Source organism: Salvelinus alpinus, chromosome 16 (genome assembly GCF_045679555.1).
Source record: "Salvelinus alpinus chromosome 16, SLU_Salpinus.1, whole genome shotgun sequence".
In the NCBI taxonomy this organism is placed as follows: Eukaryota; Metazoa; Chordata; class Actinopteri; order Salmoniformes; family Salmonidae; genus Salvelinus; species Salvelinus alpinus.
Window position 1 is genome coordinate 5494206 of NC_092101.1, and position 26492 is coordinate 5520697.

The window sequence follows — 26492 nt, forward strand, 5'->3', positions numbered from 1 at the left end:
TAAACAACAAAAACGAACGTGAATCTCCGTAAGGCTATACATGCATAAACGAAGAAAACAACCCACAAATGAGAAAAGGAAAAAAGGCTGCCTAAGTATGATTCCCAATCAGAGACAACGATAGACAGCTGTCCCTGATTGAGAATCCTACCCGGCCAAAAACAAAGAACCAGAAAGCATAGACTTTCCCACCCGAGTCACACCCTGACCAAACAAACATAGAGAATAAAAGGATCTCTACGTTCATGGCGTGACAGGGTGATTGATTGAGGTAAATTGAATGTTGAATTTAAAAGTACATTGAGGGTTGAATTATTAGGGCCCTATAAAATCTGTTTAGTTTTTTTCCCTCCAAACTCCATTTAGTTTTTTCAGGTTTCAGTTTTTCAACAACAAAAAAAGAGAGAGAAAAACAACCACATTGGATTTTGCATGTCCACAACAATACTTTAAACCACATCAGGAGACCACTTTTGAGGTCTGGGATTATTTTTGTATATTTTTTGGCTGTAGTTACCCCAGCCAGATGCTATTGTTAGATTAGCTATGTTTCTGTAGCGCTCATGTGATTGCAGAGTGGACACTGGATTGATGCAAATAATCATAATATCATTCTGCCAGGTACCCATAGTCTACTTGTGGTTAACATCTAATTGAGAAGGTTTTTGGAAAAGCCTTTCCATCTACCAGAAGACGGTTGTCATTACACTAGCATCATCGTTAATGGCTACACAGTGGTAGACAAACGCGCACTCACTCTTCAGGAAGCTGAAGGAAAATACGAGTCACTGATGCATAATGTTCAGGTATTACGAAACTCTTGGGCAATTTAATGCATTTTCGAACAAGTTCAACACATTTAGTAGTTTTCCTACTTCCTACTCAATACATTTTGGAATACTGTTGAATTCTGTTTAAATGTCTGGATTCCATGATTCTATATTTGTTCATGGCAACGCAGATTTTATAGGGCCCTATATTGTTATGGAGGAACATGTGTTTGGGACATTTCATTCCAAGAGTGAATTAAATTACAAACAGGAAAGTGTATTTATGAGGAAATGATCACTGTTGACCACAATGGTCACTTCAGATAAGGATATTGTCTGAATGGCCTGGGGTGGTCTCGTGGTCTAAGCCGCTGCCTCTGAAACACCACTGAGAGCATGGTTCGATTCCGGATCACTTCTATTTCAGCACACACTCTCTTATCTATTCTATCTGATTTGGACTTCCATTGACCTCTACTGAAGTGACACAAAGTAACAACTTTTCTTCAATTCAGTTTGCACATTATTATCCATCCCTGGATATTTTGGTTCTTGTGCTTCAATAAAAAGTATTTTTGAAGCAATCTGGAGCAACACACACACACACAATTGTGGAATGTCATACAGTATACTTGTATAATACTCCGATACTTTTCACTGTAATGCCATGGGAACCGTAGCATGCTAAATCAACAGGCATAGTTCCACCACGAGGGAGGCCTCTGCGGTCCCACGTCTCTGTTCACACCGCTTTACAAACATACTAAACATGGAACCACTTGGACTGTTTGGGGAAGAAAATATTTGTGGCACTCCCTTGGGTATTACAAGTAGAGGCTTTTGTAATAAGGAGATTCTTTCCTATTTAAAAATATTAGCAAAAATTGCCAAAAGGTAACATATTTTACAGGGTATGTGGTACAGATAATCCTAAGTGAACAGCGCATCTTCTGAAATTGTGGAAAATAATTGTCAACCACAATAATCTGTGAATTGCAGAATGCAGGGAATCGAATTAAGTATTAACAGACATATCCAAGCAAAAATAAGAATACATGATACACAACTCAGGACCAGTAGTTTTAGACTATGCTTTTGTCAGTGTTTTTTATCATGTACTCCAAAGTTTTCATAGATAGCTTATTCCAGTGTGTTTTGTGTAAACTGAGATGTCAAAAGGTTGTCTGCAACTAAAAATGTTTTATCATCTCGGACTCAAATGTCTGACTAATCAATTCTAAACTGACCAATCAGAATGGAACAGACCAAACACAAGGGATGAGCCAATGGCGATCATTGGAGCCAATCAGAGCATGGACAGCTGAATCAATAATGCACACACCGAGTGTACAAAACATGACATAGCTTTCTCCTGGATTCACCTGGTCAGTCTATGATCCCTGACTCTGTTACAGAAGAGTGTAAATGCTTTTTTTTAGGCTGGATCATGTTGTTGACTTGTATTGTATTGTTGTATGTTTTAGTTCTGTAATGTAATGATTGTTGCTGCCTTCTTGGCCAGGTCTCCCTTGAAAAAGAGACTCTGGGTCTCAATGGGTTTTCCTGGTTAAATAAATAAATAATTGATGTCACCTGTAAAATCCACTTCAATCAGTGTAGATGAAGGGGAGGAGACAGGTTAAAGAAGGATTTTTAAGCCTCTAGTCATGGATTGTGTATGTGTGCCATTCAGAGGGTGAATGGGCAAGACAACATATTTAAGCGCCTTTAAAGTGGTATGGTATCAGGTGCCAAGCGCACCAGTTTGAGTGTTTCAAGAAGTGCAACGCTGCTGGGTTTTTCATGCTCAACAGTTTCCAGTGTGCATCAACAATGCTCCACCACCCAAAGGACATCCAGCCCACGTGAAACAACTGTGTGAAGCATTGGAGTCAACATGTGCCAGCATCCCTGTGGAACACTTTCGACACATTGTAGAGTCCATGCCCCGAAGAATTAAGACTGTTCTGAGGGCAGAAGGGGGTGCAACTCAATATTAGGAAGGTGTTCCTAATATCAGGATACTGTAATATGCAATGCCTAATAAACTATGTAATGGGGCCAAGTAATCATTAATTATTTCCTAAATTAAACACACACACACACGAGGCTGTCAGCTCTGAATGACTAATTATACTCTTGTAATAATGGAGAAAATTCAGATATTCAGAAGCCCATATGAGCCCAAAGTCCATCATCATATGTCTTAAGCAAACCAAAAAAAAAAAACTTTGAATAGGAATATTATAACTGCAACTGACACTGCATCTGATACAGTAAATGTAACACGTTATTCTTGCAAAGTAATCAGACTTCCACACACACCTACACACACGCACACCCACGGCCTGTCAACTCCTCTCCTCTCTCATAGTTGTCATGTGTCAGTAATAGGAGGTGGGCTGGCTTCCACCAGAATTAATTTAGCGTGTTGCGCTCAAATCGCTCCCCATCAGAAATATCTTAATCTGTCTCTGTCTCATCTACATGGACAGAGTGGGGGGGTGAAGTCCACATGAGAAAGCTCAGTACATTTAAGGGGTTCATCATTCTAAGGTGTCAGACCTCTTTAGAGGGGAGGATGGGATGAAGAAGGGGGATAGGGAAGGAGGATATTCTCTCTTACCCTTCGCTTGGGGGGGGGGGGGGGGGGATCAGTCAGTGCTTAAAGAGAGTTTAGCTGGTGTCCAACAACAACCATAGTTATCAGTGAGAATGTTTCACTATGTTGCGTCTTTTGTTTAATCTTAATTGTGGTACAGCTCCTACACACACGAGCACACACACACTGCACTATTCGGCCTTAGAACTGCCGCCTGGGAGCTGCTAACATAACAGTGAGCTGGATGAAACGCTGGGAGCTAAGAAACAGCACACACACACACACACACACACAGAACAAACACAAACACCTTCTCACACATACTGTACACACACACAGACAGACAGACAGACAGACAGACAGACAGACACGTACGCACACACACAGGCAGCCGTCTGGCCGAGGTAAACAGCTTTTAATAGCATCAAACCAGGTTTGGTTTGTTTTGGACCATCTGTCAGTTCCATTGTGTTTCTGTGTGTCTCTTTAGAGCCCGTGGTTGACAGGTGATATATGTACGATACAAAGTGCCTGGTCGGGCCCCGGAGACCTGCTCTGCACAGTTTCTCGCTGCCTTTTTTCTTCTTCCTCTTCCCTCCATCCTGTTTCTCTCTCTTTTTCGTCCTTTTCTTTCCATTTTTTTTTCTTTTCTCGGTGCACGGAATATTCCGTCAGATCATAGCACGGTCGCCAGCATCCTCAGTGGCATGTATCCAGCCTGCTCTGGCGATTTGCATCAAAGGGTGGAACTGGGGACCATTTTCTATTTGAAAGGTTAGCAAAACTGTGCCAGAGTATGTTGAAGGCGGTGAGGAGCAGCGGCAGAAGCGCATCGGCTGACTGGAGAGGCCTTTGGACGCGAGTGTGTGTGTATGCGTGAAGAGGAGGCAAACAAAGGCATAAACATCCTGGGAGAGAGATGCTGGAAAAGGCTAACCGTTCGCTTACGGCTGATGTTAGCGCCTGTTAAACGGTGGGAGTCTTCAGAGGTCGTCGACAATGTTTGGCATGATACCATCAACAAATACACCAATGACTCTTCTCAAGGGATGCAAGAGCAGTAATACTCAAAATTGCCTAATATTTAAACAAACCCTGAACATCCATTGTAGGCTAGTATCCATATATTTAAATAGCTATTTTACGGACACAATTTTTCTATAAATACTTTTGTAAATCAACTATCTTTGTCATTTGGCATTCAGAATGCACAGTTACTTTAAGAAAAAAGGCTGATTCACTGAGGAAAAAGCTGAAATGAAAGTGTAAAGTTAGAGGTGAAAACGCAGGTTTTCAGGGTCCTCTCTCCTGGTCTCCCCGCTCCTCTTCCAGTCATCATGTGAGAGAAGCCAGGCGTGGGAGGATAATCACACCCTAATAAGAAGGAATATTAAAAACAGCAGTGCACACACACACTGGATCCCTTTTCCTCTCTCTTTCTCTCTCCTCTCTCTTTCCCACCATCCCAGAAAAATGTTTGCACATGGCCACACAAGATTTCAATAATTTCATAATATATCAATTAACAGGTTGAAAGAAAGAGAGCCTTTGGGGGTTTGCGTTTTGTACATTTGATGTTTGGTTTGGAGGCACCCTGTGAAGGTCTGTATGTAGAGTTGCGTGAGGCCAGAACTGAGTCCTGGCTGGGTCCAAAGCTCTGGGCCGTGATGGCAGTACGAGAAAATAATGAAAAATGAAGGAATCCTTCTGTAGACTGGAGCTTACGTTTCACCAGAAAAACTAACACTGCATGTTTGAGTATCATCAGACCTTTCGCACTTTGGGGGGAGATCCAGAAACACGCTGCTGATAGCTTTCGTGCTGCTTGCAGCTGTTGTTAGGGCATTTAGCGCCATCACTCAGACATGGAAACCCAAAGTGAGAGATACTGGATACTGCAGGGCTGACTAATGCTGATCCTAGAACAGTTTGTAGGTGTGTAGGATTGACGGTTGTATGTTATTAAGGCACCTGCTGGTTGAGTTGGTTTTGGATATGCTTCTGGTTTGGTTCTCTGTTGTCTGGCAGATTAGAGTGTTATCACTGTTTCCTCTCCTCTCCTCCTTCCTTCTCCTCTTCTCTCTCTTCTTCCGTCCTTCTATCCTCTCCACCCTTCTCCCTTGCTCCTCTCCTCTCTGTTCCTTTTCTCTTCTCCCCTTTCCTGATAACTTCTCTTCTGAGCTGTGGAGGCCTGTGTGTGTGCAATCGTGTGCACGCTGGGCTGGGGTGTGGCGAGACAAGTGCGTGTGTGAACAAGGGGGCCCTGTGTCTCCTAATGATCTCCCACACCTGCACATCTGCTGACATTTTTAATTAACACTCCAAGGAGGTTTGTCAGGAGTAATCAAAAACATTGTCACTGATGGCAATGCAACTGCATCGATGCAATGGTGGCAAAAACGCTATACACATCATAAACCACCAGGAACGGGTTGTTCCAACTTAAACAGACCAATTAATTGCCTCATTCTCATAAACAATAGAAAGAAGAAGAAAAAAACAGAGAAAACACAGTTTTTAATGACTTGATACGTGAGGATCGATATGTACCCTGAGAGAAAAAGAGAGACCGAGAGACTTGCTTTCGCAATGTAAACATGTGTTTTTTTATGCCAATAAAGCCCATCGAATTGAATTGAGAGAGAGAGAGCGAAAAAAGAGAGGTGGCTTTTATGAAACAGAAGCAACATGTGGTGTGGAGGAGTGCTCCCAGAGAGTTTTTTCCCAGTCCCAGTCATCTCCTTACATGCATGCCCCTGTTATGTTCTTCAATACAGCAGCAGCAACTTGGGCTTGGCTGATCTTCCGTTTTCATTTCACTAGGAGCAGGGGGAGCGGCAATAGGAGAGCAGGCAATAGGTTTAGCAGCCGAGGCGAGGCGACTCTGATTTACGACGGGAGGGTGACCTCTGGGGCCGTAACACAGTGATGGGTGAGTGGCTCTCAACGGTAAGCTACTGGCACTTGACAAAGTGCCTGAAGCAGAATGAATTTACTTCTCTTTTCCTCAATCATCAACAGCCACTGCCCTGACCCCCATCCTGACTGCTATAACAAGATCTCCCATCTCGGGAGGCTGAAAAATTTACTGTCACATCTACTTTTCAATGAGCTCAAGTGAGCACTTCTTTCACCTTCAGTGGAGCAGGTGCCTGGTAACCTGGTCGGCTGGCAGGCACGCACAAACACAATCCCCACCATCCAATATACACACACACCATAACACTCTAGCAGTTCTTCTTTCATCCACTGTATTTACCAGACCTATCGGTGTTTGCCTTCATCAACTTGATGACAGTGCCTGGAGGCGAGTTAAAAGTAATAATCCCAATTCTTTATATGCCGCCGATTAATCTCCAACGCACATTGAAATGTACCCTTCCCCTCGTCTAGTCAGTGACCATACTGGGCTTGGAAATCGCAAGCTACTCTATGGTGGAATGTATTAGGCCTACATCTCGACCAGCACAAATATGAATTCATTTAATGTGATTTGACTGATGTTTTCTGTTGTGTAGTGTTTATTTATTATCACTATTGGTATAATATCTTGACTAATGATATTCAACCTGTCAATCTTTTTCGCCCCACACAGTTTAGGACAATATTATCACAGCGTGACAATAAAAGTCCCAAACACATTACAACGAACACATAAAACATTCGTAATTTCTCAAAATGGGGGTTTAAAATTTCGCTGCTCTCTGGTGAGTACATTGGGTCGTTGTCGGTTGCCACGTTGTCAGGCGAGACACAGTGTATTATAATTGAAAATAAAGAAACCATTAAAAGGCATTCAATAAGCTACTGTGAAATTGATCAGTCAATAAAAGCTGTTCCCCAGGGGAAAGTGGCCATGCATGGAGAAGGAGGAGGCTCTCGCCTCAGGCAGGATGGAGAGAGAGATAGGTGGAAGAGGACGGGGATGGGGGGGTGAGGAAGAGAAGGAGACGGGAGGAAAGACAGAGGGGAAAGAGAGAAAGTGAGGAAGGGAGAGAGAGAGAGATATAGATAGATAGAGAGAGGAAGAAGGAGAGATGGTGTGAGTGAGACAGCTCAGACCTGATGCAGCAGTAACCATACAGGCTCTGAGAGACACAAGACCATGTAACACAGTGATTCATAACAGTACACTATCATTAGTACCAGCTCATCACAGTACTCTAAAATATACAATACACTACAACACACCAAGCAGTATAACAATCAGAAAATGTAATGCATCACATTTTCCACACCACTAAGCCTGGACCAGGAAGTGAAGCTTCAGAGGGAAACTCCGTTTGGTTCAAATATCCTGGTCTTGCTCTACATAATCTAAGAGGCATGGTAGATATCAAAAAGTAGCAAAAAATACTTTGAAACATACAAGAACTGCAATGCTGCTGGGTTTTTCCACGCTCAACAGTTTCCCATGTGCATCAAGAAAGGGCATCCAACCAACTTGACACAACTGTGGGAAGCATTGGTATCAACACGGGCCAGCATCCCTAGTGGAACGCTTTCGACATCTTGTAGAGTCCATGCCCCGACGAAGTGAGGCTGTTCTGAGGGCGAAAGGGGAGGTGCAACTCAATATTAGGGAGGTGATCTAAATGTTTTGTACACTCAGTGTATATAAAATAATGTTTTTTATTTTTTGGGGGGTGCAAGAACGCATAGGATTTATTGTTCGATAGTTTTATAAGGATTTTTTTTTATATATACATAAAAAAGGGACAAAAAAAATAAAATAACAAAAAGTCCCAACCGCTGCTTCTTTAACTTTCAATTCTCCTAAGCATCCGTGCTTCACAGCCCCTGGCTATTGCCTTTCTCAATCTGTCCCTGGAGAAGCAGGAGTTATGGTCCCTGTCGATTGAGGAGAAAGGGATGTTATTCCCCTGTCACCCTCAGTCGCTCCGCCATCCTCCCTGTCCTGATCTACGGTCCTGCTGCCCGGGGAAGAAGTGTCTTGATGCGCCATTGGTTTAGAGTGCTGTCACCTTGCCTCTATGCTATACCTGCCCCCCCCACCCCACCCCACCCCTCCATCTCCCAGGGGCCTGTACAAGCAGCGGTGCGGGCGGGACGTGAGAGGTCACCCCCAGGGGAGTGGTAAGGGAGTGGGGGACAACACGGGTCCCTGAGCAACGCCCTTGATTGGGAGCAAAAACAAGGTTGAAGATGAAGGAGACCTGGAGATTTTTGCCTCTGTTGAGCCTGCAACTATTGTGACTATGAACCAGAGTTATACTGTTAGCACTGACGCGGTGTGACCTAGTAGGAAGTCCACTGTGGTCGGCTCATCCTGCACTATCAGCTCAAACATAAATAACATGAGCATGTCTAATTCTGATAAGCTTCCCAGTAAAGCAATAAAAACAATCAAGCATCCAATAAGTCCTAAAAATATCCCACACTAACATATGTAGCCTAAGAAACAAGGTTCATGAAATCAATAACTTGACAGATGACATTCATGTTCTGACTATCTCTGAAACTCACTTAGATAATACCTTTGATGATACAGTGGTAGCAATACATGGTTATAACATCTACAAAAAAGACAGAAATGTCAAAGTGGGTGGTGTTGCGGTGTATATTCAGAACTACATTCCTGTAAAGCGTATAGATGATCTCATGTTAAATACTGTGGAAGTAATATGGCTACAGGTTCATCTGCCTCACTTAAAGCCCATTATTCAGGGAAGCCGCTATAGACCACCAAGTGCTAACAGTCAGTATCTGGATAACATGTGTGAAATGCTTGATAATGTACGTGATATCAACAGAGAGGTACAGTTGAAGTCGGAAGTTTACATACACCTTAGCCAAATACATTTAAACTCAGTTTTTCACAATTACTGACATTTAAACCTAGTAGAAATTCCCTGTCTTAGGTCAGTTAGGATCACCACTATATTTTAAGGTTGTGAAATGTCAGAATAATATTAGAGAGAATGATTTATTTCAGCTTTTATTTCTTTCATCAAATTCCCAGTGGGTCAGAAGTTTACATACACTCAATTAGAATTTGGTAGCATTGCCTTTAAATTGTTTAAATTTGGGTCAAACGTTTCAGGTAGCCTTCCACAAACTTCCCACAATAAATTGGGTGAATTTTGGCCCAATCCTCCTAACAGAGCTGGTGTAACTGAGTCAGGTTTGTAGGCCTCCTTGCTCGCACACCCTTTTTCAGTTCTGCCCACAAATTTTCTATAGGATTAAGGTAAGGGCTTTGTGATGGCCACTCCAATAGCTTGACTTTGTTGTCCTTAAGACATTTTGCCACAACTTTGGAAGTATGCTTGGGGTCATTGTCCATTTGCGACTATGCTTTAAATTCCTGACTGATGTGTTGAGATGTTGCTTCAATATATCTACATAATTGTCCTATCTCATGATGCCATCTATTTTGTGAAGTGCACCAGTCCCTCTTGCAGCAAAGCACCCCCACAACATGATGCTGCCACCCCCGTGCTTCACGGTTGGGATGGTGTTCTTCGGCTTGCAAGACTCCCCCTTTTTCCTCCAAACATAACGATAGTCATTATGGCCAAAGAGTTATATTTTTGTTTCATCATACCAGAAGACATTTCTCCAAAAAGTATGATCTTTGTCCCTATATGCAGTTGCAAAACGTAGTATGGCTTTTTTATGGCGGTTTTGGAGCAGTGGCTTCTTCCTTGCTGAGCGGCCTTTCAGGTTATGTCGATATAGGACTCGTTTTACTGTGGATATAGATACTTTTGTACCTGTTTCCTCCAGCATCTTCACAAGGTCCTTTGCTGTTGTCCTGGGATTGATTTGCACTTTTCGCACCAAAGTCAATTAGCATATCAGAAGCTTCTAAAGCCATGACATAATTTTCTGGAATTTTCCAAGCTGTTTAAAGGCACAGTCAACTTAGTGTATGTAAACTTCTGACCCACTGGAATTGTGATACAGTGAATTATAAGTGAATTAATCTGTCTGTAAACAAATGTTGGTAAAATGACTTGTGCCATGCACAAAGTAGATGTCCTAACCGACTTGCCAAATATATAGTTTGTTAACAAGAAATTTGTGGAGTGGTTGAAAAATGGGTTTTAATGACTCCAACCTAAGTGTATGTAAACTTCCGACTTCAACTGTATATTTTCTGTGTGATTTTAATATTGACTGGCATTTATCAAGCTGCCCACTCAAGAAAAAGCTTCAAACTGGTTCAGGTTATCAGTCAACCTACAAGGGTAGTTACAAACAGCACAGCAATGAAATCATCAACATGTATTTATCACATCTTTACTAATGCTACAGAAATGTGCTTTAAAGCAGTATCCAAATCCAATGGATGTAGTGATCATAATATAGTAGCCATATCTAGGAAAACCAAAGTTCCTAAGGCTTGGCCTAACATAGTGTATAAGAGATCATACAATACGTTTTGTAGTAATTCCTCGGTTGATGATTAAAATAATATTTGCTGGTTTGTATGTGTGTAATGAGGAGCAACTACAGTAGCTGCTGCACTTGACACAACCGATTCGAAAACGTACTGCAAATTGAGAAATCATGTGACCTAAACTGAATAAAAAGATGAAACTACACTGTGAAACAAAGATTAATTATATAAAGAATAATAGTAAAACGCTTTGGAGCACATTAAATGAAATTTTGGGCAAAAAGGCAAACTCATTCATTGAATCAGATGGCTCATTCAGCACAAAACACACTGATGTTGCCATCTACTTTAATGATTTTTTCATTGTCAAGATTAGCAAACATGCCAGCAACAAACGCTGACACTACACATCCAAGTACAGTATAACTGAACAAATTATTAACTTGGATGGAAAATTACTGAGGATAATAGAGGACGATATTGCCACTCCTATTTGGCATATCTTCAATCTAAGCCTACTAGAAAGTGTGTGCCCTCAGGCCTGGAGGGAAGCAAAAGTCATTCTGCTACGCAAGAATAGTAAAGCGCCCCTTTACTGGCTCAAATAGCCAACCAATCAGCCTGTTACCAACCCGTACTAAACTTTTGAAAAAAAAAAAGTTTATATTTTACAGTAAACAAAATGACAACAGACTTTCAGCACGCTTATAGGCAAGGACATTCAACGAGCACAGCACTTACACAAAAGACTGATGATGGGCTGATGATGAAAAGCATTGTGGGGGCTGTTTTGTAAGACTTCAGGATGGCTTGCGACATTATCGATCATAGTCTGCTTCTGGAAGAAAAAGATTGTGTTACGGCTTCACACCCCATGCTATATTGTGGATAAAGAGTTACCTGTCCAACAGAACACAGAGGGTGTTTTTTAATGGAAGCCTCTCCAACATAATCCAGGTAAAATCAGGAATTTCACTTCTTTAGGTCGAGGTTGGCTAGCTAGAGTGACATCTTGAGAAACAACTGGTTTGGTTGTAATGGTGTATGTACAGTATGTTCTTCTAAAGTACTTTTTTTTTTTTTTAGAGTGCATAATCTACAAGACGGGTACAATGTCCAGACATTGATTGTTAATGTACTGTGATTCAACAAAGTATTAAAGTTGTATGAGGTACTTTAGCAATAATAAGGTCTGAGGAGGCATGGTATATCGTGAATACAGTACAGTACATACCACAGCCAAGGAGTGTTGTTTGGCACAATAGATTAGTGGAGACAGTTGTACCGTTAACTTATGGGCTCACAGCAACCACATCAAATCTGCTTTGAGGAAGCCAAAGCCACACTGCACCTTGTGCCACCAATGACATCTATCAACACCAAACGCCCTACAGGATCTATAGTAAATTGTAGTATCCATCCTTCTTTTGATAAACAACCATGTTAAAGGGATAGTTCACCCAAATTACAAAGTGACACATTTGAAGACAGTGGACAGGTACACAAAACCAAAGTATGGAGTGCTGACATCTTACTGCATAGACTGCTAACAGAGTACAGAAACCAACATGTCATTGTGTAATTTGGGTGAAATATCCCTTTTAGGCCACTTACGGCGAACCCTCCAGAGCCTGGGCCAAATCCACAGTTAGTCTGGGTCTCACTGGATGACGGAAGAAATGAATAAATAGATAAACAGATGAATAGCAAAGAGAAGGAATGGGAGTCTATGCTGGTTGGCCATCCATCATATATCCCATTACCACACAGTGAGAGCAGTATGTATTATGGAGTCAGCCTCCTAAGAAGATACAAATTCAACTTTTCCCTCCAATTTGTTATAGCTTTCAACTCGACGTTGTTGTTTCTTTGAATTATGAATAGATTTCTGTCCCCGACTTTGCTCAAGCAAGCCGTATGCGAAACGAGTAGGAAAACACATTTGGAACCCGGCACGCTTTGAAACAGTCGAGTGCATATGCATAAACATTCACACTTAAAGCGCCCTAAGAGCGACACCACGCTTTCAATATTTCAGCTTTTCCTTTGTTCATTGCCTGTGTGTGTGTCTGATAAATATGAAGTGCCGGAGCATGAGCGCAAGAACATACGGGTGCCAGAGTTAAAGTTTACCTCAGAATGAATTACAGATTTCACATAATACGGCCCCAAGCAAAAAGGAAATGAAGAATATGGAATTCCTAAATTGAAATCTCAAAATGTAATTTCTTCCCCCCCAAACTGGTTTTCATGTAAACATATGACTCTAAGCCAGAGATCCTGCATGTGCCATTCAGAGATAAGAGGGAGCGGAGAAGGGAGTGAGAAGAGACAGAGAGAGGAAAAGACGGGAGAGATAGAGAGAGACAAGAGAGAAAGCGAAACATAGAAGAGAGAGAGATGTAGAAAGACAGAGAGTGAGAAGAAGGAAGGAATGTAAATACACAGCAAACCAATAGCACATTTTGGCCCCAGCAGTTTGTTTGGGTATTTAGACTGTAGGCTACAATCAAGTCCTCAAAGCCTCAGTCCAAATGACAAGGCCCTGATACAGCGGCACAGATCCACTAAACAAAGGCTGAGCAAGCTAAAGCTCAAAGCATACAACCTTCAAGGTCACCCCCAGTTATTTGTCAATCATTGTGGACGGGAGAAAAATGAATAAAGATGCATAAATGGCTTGAATAAAGAGAGGGCAGGAGGAAAGAAGGAAAGGAAGAGGAAAAAGGGAAGTGATTTTTGCATTGGCTGAACTTCTGGGGCCTGTTTTGTTTGACCAGATGTAGAATTAGTACACATCACTTTGCATCAGCGAGACGTTGACCATAAGCCACCATGGAGAGTACACCTCCCTCTCGCCGCACCAGGGTTTGCTGGTGTCTGTAATTCTGCTTGTGCAATTATCGATGTGATGCCAATCCCCAATGCAACGGACTCATTCCTTAAGAAAATAGGAGCATATACCTGGATAGATGTGCCCAGCTGTTTTTCCCAACTGGAATCGGTAATTGAAAACATAGCGTTTCTGTTTTGACACGGATAAACACGGAAAAGCGTCAATGACGTTTCAAGTTATCGTCTTTCGAGAGCTGCAGTATAAATCAAATGAGTAAAACCTGACAAATAGAAATTGGTAGTACACTTCAATACACTCTCTTATTTCTGTGATAGGGTGACTTCCACAAACTAACCTTGCTGGAACACAGCAGACAAAACAGAAAACAGGCTAAACCAATACGGTGGATTAAGAATCACGATGCTATGTTATGGCTAGCTGGAAACGATAACTTTACCCCGTTACTGCCGCTATTCAATCAAAACCAGTATATGGAAATTCCCACAGTGAGGCAGAAAAACAGCGAGAGAGCGCTCTGGTGTTCCTTTTAGCTTCACAACATCAATGTTGTGCTAATGATCACACAAACAGACATTTTCCGGATACCTCCACATGCAGCTTTTGATTGAACAAGGTGAACGAGGACTAAAAAGGTGTACTACAGATGAGTTTGAAGGAGAGAAGGTGATGCTGTCATTGTCTCTGGGGCGTTTTGGGAGGCCCCAGATCCTGTGGCGTGTCAATGAATCAGGCTAAACGTGTGTGACAAGCAGCGGGCCAGGAGGGAGGGAATGAAAGAGGGATGGAGGAGGAGAAGTCATCCCCCCATCCCCATGCACCACATTGGTGTTGGTGGGGAGCTCTGGGGGTAATCTGCGGCTGCATGCAATAGAGAGGCGAGCCCCTTTATTTAGACGCAATGGTAGGCCCCTAATTGCAGCTGATGCTGAGGAACACATGTTAAGAGGGGGGCGAGTCAGATGTTAGCAGTACAGCCATATGGTTTCTCCTTCACCTACAGGAGATGGGCCTGCACCCAGAGACGACAGACAGCACTAGGGATCAGATCATGGCAGGCTGCGCGCTGACAACTTGACTTAGGCTGAGTCCCAAATGGCCCCCTACACCCAATATAGTGTACTACTTTTTACTAGAGTGCTATGTGGATAGAATCCTGGCTGGATGCGCACTGACAACTTCACTTAAGTTGCATACTCAAATGGCACCCTATTCCCTATATAGTGCACTACTTTTGACCAGAGACCTATGGGCCCTGGTTAACACTATTACACTATGTAGGAAATAGGGGGCCATTAGGGAAGCATACCCGTGACTTACTTTATTTGATTTATTATTGGCCAGGGACAACGCACAAATCTTCAATATTTCTGTCGAAAGGAATTCACTTTTGTTTCATCACTTTCACAGTTGTTATTTTGGGTTTTTATAGTTGCGCTAAGAAACACTGACTGTCAGTAAGTCCATTAAAATAAGGGGGAGCTGAAACAACAACATTGAGTATTATAAATAAAATATATTTTCAAAAATGTGGTGCGCAAATAAAAGGGAAACAACAGATGCTAAAGGAGAAAATCTGACCATTAGAACCCTTGTTTATATTGACTTAACACTATTTATTTTACAAAAACATTTTCTATTAGAACTTATAGAATTATATTATATTTCGACAGTAATATTAAACAAGAAGTTGTTGTGAAAGCCCTGAAACATGTCAACAGTTTCTCTCTGTATGAGATTTTTTTTTCTATTACCTGTTAAACAAAATCTCTTTCTCTGAGCAATTGTATTAGTATAACATAATAAAAACATTTTTAGCATACAATATAGCTCAGTATTCGTATAATTCTTTTCAAGGATGACAACAATTTCGTGAGGATAACGACACAGCCTTTTTCTAAAATGTTTTATGAGATTGGAGAACACGTTGGGAGGGATCTTAGACTATTCCTTCAAATAGAATCTTTCCAGATCCTTGATATCCTTCGACTGCACATACGGACGGCACTTTTCAGTTCAAACCACAGGTTTTCAATGGGGTTCAAGTCCAGAGACTGAGACTTTTATTTTGTGATCCAATTAACCATTCCTTTGTGGATTTTGATTAGTTCTTTGTGTTATTGTCTTACTGGAAGAACCACTTGTCATCCTCCTGGTAGAACCAAAGCAGGTTTTTGGATAAAATGTCTTGGTATTGGGTAATGTTCATTCTGTTAAATAGAGTTATAGAGCGCCGCACTTTACACTTCCTTAGAGCTCAGCGCGTACGTACTATATGCACAATACAACAACACCCACAGACAGTGCACACAATCAACCTCATCTCTCCTCGCTCCCTCTCTATCTATCTCTCTTATTCATTCATTAAACTCCATCCTTCATCACCCCGTCTCTCTCCCTCCCTCCCTCCCTCTCTCTGTGTCCTCCTCACATTATCTAGTTCCACTGGTCCCTTGGCGGTCAGGGGGGGGGGGGGGGGGGTGCCCTACCCACTACCCGCCGACGATTTTTAAAAAATGGCCCGGTATTAAAAACAAATATTCAATCATTGCTCATGTTGCGTTGGATTATGGGCGGGCTCGTCAAGACGGTTAGTTAGAGTGGTTGTGCGAGCGCTGGGGCTCCGCTGAGCATTACATATGCATACAGTAGAGTAAAGCAGAGCAGTAGAGTACAATGGTAGCGCGACGCTCACTAGACGCTCAATCATGCAGAGCGGAGCACATTGATATGGGAGGTGGTGCCGCACAGGAAATTAGCTGGATAATAACGGCTGACAATCAATATTTATGTTTGTGCTTCACAAGTAATTAAATAAAATTGGCCTTGGCTGCGTTTTGTGGGCCCCCTCGCTTGCTGTAACTGATGGACAAGTCACATAATACTGTAAGTTGCATGGGCTTACCGTGTGCAATAATCGTTTAGAAATTTGTTAACATCCCTATTAGTGAGCATTTCTCCTTTGCCAAGATAATCCATCCACCTGAGGTGTGGCATATCAATAAGCTGATTAAACAGCATTACACCGGTGCACCTGTGGACAATAAAAGGCCACTCTAAAATGTGCAGTTTTGTCACACAACACAATGCAACAGATGTCTCAAGTTTTGAGGGAGCGTGCAATTGGCATGCTGACTGCAAGAATGGCCACCAGAGCTGATGCCGGAAAATGTTATGTTCATTTCTCTACCAAAAGCTGCCTCCAACCTCGTTTTAGAGAATTTGGCAGTAAGTCCAACTGGCCTCACAACCGGAGACCACGTGTATGGTGTCGTGCGGTGAGCGGTTTGCTGTGAAAAGAGTGCCGTTAGGTGTTATGGTAAGAGCAGGCATAAGCTACGGACAACAAACACAATTGCATTTTATCGATGGCAATTTCAATGCAAAGAAATACCATGATGAGATCCGGAGGCCCATTGTAAGGCCCTTTTTTTCTTTCTTTAAAAAAAAAAAGTTATCTGTGAACAACAGATGCATATCTGTATTCCCAGCCATGTGAATCAATAGATTAGGGCCTAATGAATTTATTTAAATTGACTGATTTCCTCATATGAACTGTAACTCAGTAAAACCTTTGAAATTGTTGCATGTGGCGTTTATATTTTTGTTTAGTATAATTACACTTCGGATGGTGTATCAATACACCCAGTCACTACAAAGGTATAGGCATCCTTCCTAACTCAGTTGCTGGAGAGGAAGGAAACCGCTGAGGCATTCCAGAAAACGGAGGACGGATCAACATTGTAGTTACTCCACAATACTAACCTAATTGACAGAGGGAAAAAAAGGAAGCCTGTACAGAATAAAAAGATTCCAAAACATGCATCCTGTTAAAGTAGCCACACTTTGCCTTGATGACAGCTTTGCACACTCTTGGCATTCTCTCAACCAGCTTCATGAGATAGTCAACTGGAATGCATCTGAATTAATAGGTGTGCCTAGTTAAAAGTTTATTTGTGGAATTTCTTTCTTTCTTAATACATTTGAGCTAATCAGTTGTGTTGTGACAAGGTAGGTGTGGTATACAGAAGATAGCCCTATTTGGTAAAAGACCAAGTCCACATTATGGCAAGAACAGCTCAAATAAGCAAAGAGAAACGACAGTCCATCATTACTTTAAGACATAAAGGTCAGTCAATACGAAAAATGTATTTAAGTGCAGTCGCAAAAACCACCAAGCGCTATGATGAAACTGGATCTTATGAGGACCACCACAGGAAAGGAAGACCCAGAGTTACTTCTGCTGCAGAGGATAAGTTCATTAGAGTTAACAGCACCTCAGATTGCAGCCCAAATAAATGCTTCACAAAGTTCAGGTAACAGACACATCTCAACATCAACTGTTCAGAGGATACTGTGTGAATCAGGCCTTAATGGTCGAATTGCTGCAAAGAAACCACTACTAAAGGTCAACAATAAGAAGAAGAGACTTGTTTGGGCCAAGAAACACAAGCAATGGACATTAGACTGGAGGAAATCAGTCCTTTGGTCTGACGAGTCCAAATTTGAGATTTTTGTCTCCAACTGCCATGTCTTTGTAGGGTGAACGGATGATCTCTGCATATATGATTCCCACCGTGAAGTATGGAGGATGAGATGTGATGGTGTGGGGGTGCTTTGCTGGTGACACTGTCAGTGATTTATTTAGAATTCAAGGCACACTTAACCAGCATGGCTACCACAGGATTCTGCAGCGATACGCCATCCCATCCAGTTTGCGCTTAGTGGGACTATCATTTGTTTTTCAACAGGACAATGACCCAAAACCCTCCTCCATGCTGTGTAAGGGCTATTTGACCAAGGAGTGATGGGAGTGCTACATCTGATGACCTGGCCTCCACAATCACCCGATCTCAACCCAATTGAGATTGTTTGGGATGAGTTGGACCGCAGAGTGAAGGAAAAGCAGCCAACAAGTGCTCAGCATATGTGGGAACTCCTTCAAGACTGTTGGAAAACAATTCCTCATGAAGCTGGTTGCCAAGAGTCTGCAAAGCTGTCATCAAGGCAAAGGGTGGCTACTTTGAAGAAAATCTAATATAAAATATACTTTTTTGGTTACTACATGATTCCATATATGTTATTTCATTGTGTTGATGTCTTCACTATTATTCTACAACGTAGAAAAGAGTAAAAATAATGAAAAACCCTTGAATGAGTAGGTGTGTCCAAACTTTTGACTGTATGTAAATGAGATATTTCTGTATTTCAGTTTCAATAAATTAGCAAAAAAATAGTCTGCTCTAATTATGTTGGTAACCAGTTTATAATAGCAATGAGGCACCTCAGGGGTTTGTGATATATGGCCAATATAACACGACTAAGGGCTGTGTCCTAGCACTCCCGTGTTGCGTCGTGCGTAAGAACAGCCCGTAGCCATGATATATTGACCATATACCCCCCCCCCTCGGGCCTTATTGCTTAAATATAACATAGAAATGCCTCATGAGCTTAGGTAGACTGTTTTTCTCTGTCGGGAACCCCAAATATGAGCTAATTTTACTCAATTGTGTGTAAACAATGTATAGCTTCAAAACATGGTTAAAACATCATTTTGATCTCATGGATGGTCAGTCCTTGAACCCATCCCTCACCAGTTTACCAAAAAAGTTGTCAGGCCGAGCAGTTGTTTGAATACCAGATTGCCGCTTTAATGAAAGGAGAAGATATAGCAGCTTGACTCTGCATTTGAGTCACTTACAAAGGAGATGCCACCATTATTTTTTCACTGCTTTGAAACTTTCCTCTGCTGTGTGTGTGTGTGTGTGTGTGTGTGTGTCTGTGTTTGTGTGTGTATATGTGTGTGTGCATGTGCGTAAATGCTTTGTGTGTGCATGCGTGCATATGTGCGTGCGTGCATGCATGGCTGTGTTGTGTGTTATCATGTGTGTTTTCCTCCCCTTCAATTACATTGACTCCACTCAGTGATACACGGGTCAGGGAACTGCATTAAAGCTGTTCAGTCTGTGCGGTCTGGACAGTGTTTGAGTCCTACAGAGGAGCTGTCACGTCTGGGTTCACTCTCTGTGCCAAGCACCGCTCCTCGTTCACAACCTAATGCATCGCAGATTCGCTGTTCAATCAAAGCCAATACGCAGGTTTTCGCAGTAAGACTAGGATGAGATTGTTCTCGAGGAAGATGGTTTGAATAAATGTGAGGTTGAATTGACATGTTATGTCATATAAAAACACTTTTTTTGTTGATTAAATGACTCCAAACTCTTGTTGCGCCAAGATCCGGTTTCAGGTTTCGATTGAATAGTTCCATATTTCTCAGTCCTAATTACATAGGCTACTCAAAATCCTCTAAGAAGAACTATTATTGGTTTAGAAAAATCAGCAAAGGTTATTTGTTTTATTTTTGTTCCTGAATTTCATGATTGCCTCTCGAAGTTGTACAACATTTGAGTAATATGCTTATTTTTTTAAATTTAATTTACAAAAAGGAGGACAAGAGCTCTGTCCTTCTTTTCGTAATTTACTTAAGACAGTTGGAAGGTAGGCAGGGTACAGGTTGTAGAGGGGAAGACAGCAAGAAAGTACAGACTGGGGTGAGATTCGTACCCATGCCACTGTGGGCAATATGTCCATGGGAGTCTGCACGACTACAAACTACACTTGGTCACACTCCCACACAGGGTAATATGTTTTTGAAGTGAAGAATGAGTGTCTAAATATTTTTGGGACGATTTAGATTTTTTTGTGAAAAGCTTGAGCATATTCTTTCAGCTGTCTTTTCCCCCCTTTTATTCAGCTCTCAGACCATGGTACGCAATATACAGCCTGAGATCTCGTTTTCGGAGTGAAATGCAGCATTCAGGATGAGGGTCAGAGAGCATTGAGGGAGGTAGTCATCGATTCACCCCTGTAGGTAGTATTGTCATAGGAACTGTGGGTGAGGGAGCTTGTGGCTCACCTCTGTTGGCGTTCTCCTCCACAAGGCCTGGGGTGTGGGGGTAGGTGGGGTTGGGGAGTGGGCTTGGCTGGCCGGAGCAGGTCTTGTCCCCCCCTTCGTCCAGGCTGGGACCTTGGGGGCCCTGGGGGGAGGGCGTGGGGGAGCTGGCGGGCCGGGAGCTGGTCAATGAGCTGGAGGGTCTGGAGCTGGCACAGTTCTGGAGGGGCACAGGGAGAAGAGTAAGGAGTCAAGGACTTAATGATTGACTGAGAAAGAATAAAAACTGTAAACAAAAATAATACTTATATTTGAAGCAAAAGAGAACAAAATGTGTGCTGAAAATAAATAGAATAAATGTATTCACAAAAAATGTAAAACGACTGATTTGTTATCCAAAAATAATATTCAAGGGTAAGAATCGGTCTCGATTCTTCTCATTGAGTATGCAAGTTTTTCCCCCTCTGCGTCTTCTTTGTTCTCGTTTTGGGTTTTGATTTGGAGGCGGGCTTAGAGGAGGGAAGTGCAGCCAACCGACAAAAGGTCTATGGGCTTCAGAATGGAAAGCTGTCCTAGCCGACAACCTGACATAACTTCCTCCTTCTGCTCCTTGTAATTCATTGGCAGATTCTCCTACTGACCTGGATGGAAAAGTTACAAACTATAAACAAACCCATTTAAGAAAAAAGACCATGTGCAGACCAGTTGACCACCCAGTTCAAATGGTGAAATCTCTCCATGGCATTGCGCATGCAATGAAAGTGTTTTGTGGCAAGTGCACTCTCTATCCATCTCTATGGGCGACACATTTCACAATTTTAACCAATTTAAAACAGGGAATCTCTCTAAGAGACCAAAATAAACTCCAATCATTGAATCCCATTTGTTTGCACAGCTATTAAACAGACTTCAGAGAGCATCACGGCACTTCCATGGGCTCGGCCTCTTGTATTACATATGTCTGTCATGAAGGAATGCCTAGCATCACAGATCTCTGAACAAACACTCAAAGTTATGCCTGCTGCTCCTTTTTACAACCCCTACTCAATGTAGATCTCCAGGAAACACACACGCACCCACACTGTTCGCCCCCCTGCTTCCTATATCTTGTCAGAACTTGAATTAAGTTTTTTTTTTACTAATCCACTTCCAATATCGATATTTCAGTGCTGTCAACGCCACGGAACTCCAAGTATTGAAAAGGGGTTGTTTTTTATTTGGGTGGTGCAACTGACAGCTTTATTTCACAAAGCAATCTGGCAGTGTGTGTACAAGTGTGGGGTCATGAGGGTCACCCGGCAGTTGGTATCAAGCAGGCAGGCAACATTGGTCTCGAGCTTGTGTATAAATAACTTGAGGGGGCGACTCCCGGAGGTCTAAAAGGGCTGTTTGCACAACCTACTGCATGTTGGGGCTGCTGAACAGCTCGAGACAGCGGTCAATAGGACTATTAAATGAACAATGACAGAATGTCATTAGATGTAATGATTGGAGGTCATTTTTTGCTTCGCTGCACTATACCTATGCTGATATGAATGCGGCGCCGGATCATTTAAGAGATGTGAACAACAACGTTGCACTGTGTTTTCTCTTTATTATTATTTTTTATTTCAATATTTGCTTTGATGTGTATTCTGAGAAATCTATGGACTAATGGCCATTTAGAAAACAGAGGCGAAACCAACAGCGTGCTTCATTCTAGTATGTCTGGTTATGCGTCACACAATCATTTTACATCAACCTTATGAAACATTCATAAAAAGCCTTTTAGATAAAACTAGTTTTTGTATGTCTCATTTATCTTCTGAAGTACCATATGCAGTAACGGTATGCTGCGAAGAACTGTGTTCGTACCTTCCACCAGAGACGATACTGAATCCTATATTTTACAACTGGGGAGATATAGGGCATGTTCGGTCATCTAGAGCCAAATGTCTCCCATCTCCAGACAGACAGGTAGATACTGTATTTCAGCGGGATTTATGGGGCAAAATAGCATTAGCTAAAAAACATCCGCTGCATGGGCAAACTGGATGGCGGACTTTGAGATTGGAAAATTGCCAGAGAGCACTAAAAGGAGCACCCCCACACTGATAATACAGCTGCACGGTATATCAGCTACCTTGGGGTGTGTTAGCCCCCCCCCTCCCGAGTCATTTTTTACTAGTCACAATCTTTACAGTGTCAGGAACTGTAACGGGGTCAAAAAGGAAGAAGGGGTGATATTCTAAAATCAATCTGCCTTTAAAAATGGTCTGATTCCCTTCTCAATGACCTGATGGTTGGGGGGTGGGGGGGGGACTGGACTGTGGCACAAACTGCTCTGAGCCATAAAGCGTGACAACCCGGGAGAGGAGTTAATGTGATCACTCATAAGGGACGAGTTGCAGAAGGGGGTAGAGGAGAGGGGACGAGTTGCAGAAGGGGGTAGAGGAGAGGGGACAGTTGTTGTGTGAAGAGGGGTGGGGGGCTTTGGTTGGTGTGTGTATGTGTGGACGGGGGCTATTAACTACTTTTAAAGCGCTTTGCCGGAGCTAAGTGATTGCAGGGAGCAGGAGGGAACAGTATAAATAGTGGCCTGACACTTTAATGTCAGGGGACAGCTCGTCCAGGATTAGAAACTTGTAACCCCGGTGGTGCGGGTGACATTGGTCGGGATGAAGGTGCTGGGCCGGCGTGCGGCATAGGGGCTATTACAGAGGTGTGTGTTTGATGTATAAGGGCTTCTAACATGGGGCTTGCCGCCAGCGGTACAAAAAGCATTGCTCAGCGGCTACTTCTCACTGACATTGCAGCATTGATGTGGAAAAGAACATGGTGTGTGTACTATGGTGAACTATGTATGAACTATGTGGTGAACTATGTGAATCTGTACACACACACACACAAACACACACACACACACACACACACACACACACGTAAAAGGGATGCTAGGTTACATACTGAAAAACGTAGCGCTTTTCTTCTCTCCTTGATCCTTTTAACTGTGCTCCGAACCTGCAGCAAAGAGAGATATGAGAAAGAGCGAGAGCGAGAGCGAGAGAGAGAGACAGGGCAATAAGAGAGTTTGACACAGAACATACCATGCTGTATTTGTATTTATTAAGGATCCCCATTAGCTGCTGCTTTGGCAGCACCTACTATTCCTGGGGTCCAGGAACATTAAGGCAGTTATATACCATTTAAAATATTACATTACATTTCATAACACTTTTCACAACACATTAGGTGTGTTCTCTCAGGCCACTACTCTACAATCAAATATCTACAATACAAATTCCATGTGAACGAGTGCGTGTCTTATCATGTGTGTGTGTCTCTTCACAGTCCCCGCTGTTCCATAAGGTGTATTTTTATCTGTTTAAAAAAAAATCTGATTCTACTGCTTGCATCAGTTACCTGATGTGGAATAGAGTTCCATGTAGCCATGGCTCTACGTAGTACTGTGCGTCTCCCATAGTCTGTTCTTGACTTGGGGACAATACAACACTTACAAAAACAAAACAAAAAATCCTTCAAAGGCATCTCCCTGCATCTGGAAGCAACCAAAGCGTGGAAATTCACAAAATACAGAACAAAGTGGAGAGAGAGAGAGAGAGAGCGAGACAGAGACAGAGAGAGAGACACACAAAGCACGCAGCACATTTTTTTAGGCCGATGAGCAGCACCGGAGAGGGGAAAACAGAAATGTTCCAGTTTGTCAGGGGTAATGGAACCTGAAAGTGACACATAGCGCCAGCAAACTAAGGAGACTACTTTAAGCTATCATCTGTCACATGGCAAGGGGAACCAACAAATGGAGCTATAGTGGGGGAAAGGGTTGCACTAGCAGAACAGATTACATTTGCAGTGTGGAACAGTATCCAATAGTGCTGTTTTGTTGCACACATAGATTACATCTCTTTTTTTGGTGGTTAAATGTTTTGGGCAGGGTATATTTACAGTATGAATACACATTACATTGTAGGCTATTTTTTGTATATATATTTATTGTTTCAGTAGAATTTGGTTGACATGAAAATGGAGCTACTAAAGTCACAATAGCAAGGCAAGGATTCACTTGAAAGTCATCAAATGAATTACTGATAGATATTTCCCTAAGGCTGGCTCTTAACATTAGTAGAATGTGTTTAAGGTCTCCAATGGAATGCTTTAATATTACATTTTTTATTCACAATATATTTTGTGCGATTCATTTCATCATACCTCTTCCTACAAGTTGGCTACATTTAAAAATGTTTTACAACTTTATGTTAAGCCTGCAGGAGTAATGCATCCCGATGCTGTTATTATGCATCGTAAGACTTGGCATAAGCATGTATGACCCCTAATGTCTCGTTATCAACTTGACTAAAACTATTTTGAGTCAGTTAAAAATGTCCTACGTGGAGAGACAATCAAATATCATATACGTAATATCATTACAATACATTTTAAAGGTTCAAGCATGCTTATAACAACAACAAAAAACACAAGTTCAGGCTTTACTGATCTGTGTTCTGTCGATCCTGTTCACTACTGTAACTGTGAAGCATTTCCGTCCAATGACGTTTTCTCCAATGAGGCTGGTTGCTGTCACCATACACTGTAAATTTGTAACGGGCTCCGGCGCACCCAGGGGCAGACCGCTCCATTAGTGAATATGCATTATTTCTTATGGCTTCATTAGGCCGCGGCATGTCATAATTTATGACGCCGCACTGAAATACACACACAGATAGTGTGTGTGTCTGTGTATGTGTGTGTGGCAGGGGGATGTTTTGCATACGCACAATCGCTGAGCGGGCCCATAATGAAGAGAGCAGGAGGCTCCTGACAGGCAGAATCAACAGAGCAGTGTCATATTCCACACCCCTATTAATCCTGACGGGATGAGGAGCGGCGAGCGCTTGAGATCGAGTTTAGATAATGTTTACTCGGCGATATTCAGGGGGAATCCTGGTGTTTTTGTTCATATCAAAGCTGAGGAAATTACGTGACACTGACCTGCCGAGCATTTGAAATGTGTTTAGATAACGTTTACCAAGCGCTGTTAAAGGGGAAATCCTGGTTATTTCGATAGCATAAAAGAAAAGGCGAGAGGCAATTAAGTGACATTGACTTAATTCATCATTTGACAATGAAGGGAAGGGCATTGTTTTAGACGATTGTTATGTGTTAAGGATCTCTGTTGCCTGAAGGTTTTGCAGGGATGTAACCGCGAGTCTCCGATGTAAATGGGAGAAAAAACGATCGGCACATGAAAGACGTGCATGTGCACACACCTGCCGACATCCTTAGAGTTGATTGAACTAAAAAGTAATCAAAGAGGATTATGAAGAGCTGACCAAGGAGAAAAAGTTAACTGGGATAAATGACGCAATCATTCAATCATGTAATTAAATATATATTGCAATGGAGTGTACTATCAGTGGGTGTGATATATGTAACATTGTGTTTTCCTAATTATGAAACCTGGTAACTTTCAATAAATTAGAGTTTGATTGAATCTTTTCAACTTTTTTTTATTCATCGCAATCTGTGTAACATGTAACTCTAGCTGACAATAAAACGCGCACTACTCATTGATGTAATTGTTCATATTCATATTTAGATTTAAGGGACCCATTTAATCAAATAGCATAGAACAAATACATACGATCTATCACTGTTCTCAAAGAATAATGCTGAGTAACACCTTATAATAAATGGTTTATTACTGAACATTATTCAACTGTGTTACCCACTCCTGTACAGTGATATAAGAAGGTTCAATATAATCCACTGGTGTGTACACGCATAGAGATCCCACACATATCCCTGATTCTATATGTAATAATATTCTATATGTAACACCAATGTTGCTAAAAGAAAATGAACGCAACGAGACCGCAGGTCCCAACCTATTTAAATGAATAAATAAATTACAATATCCATCCAGGCCTTTGCCACCTGGGACATGTGTGTGACTGGACCTTCTCAAATAGTATTTGAGTACCCCTGATCTAAGGGGATACAATCTGGCA

The 26492-nt window shown here is 42.0% G+C and overlaps 1 protein-coding gene across 2 annotated transcripts in view; it reads right to left on the minus strand.

Moving 5' to 3' along the window:
• Positions 1–26492, minus strand: part of LOC139540678 (adhesion G protein-coupled receptor D2) — a 143630-nt gene that overhangs the window by 40359 nt on the left and 76779 nt on the right. For both annotated transcript variants that reach the window (XM_071344530.1, XM_071344529.1), the window contains 2 exons: positions 23431–23484; positions 20509–20704 (listed from right to left, as the gene is read on the minus strand). In XM_071344530.1, the coding sequence (XP_071200631.1) occupies positions 20509–20704; positions 23431–23484 (250 nt within the window). The remainder of the gene's footprint in view (positions 1–20508; positions 20705–23430; positions 23485–26492) is intronic.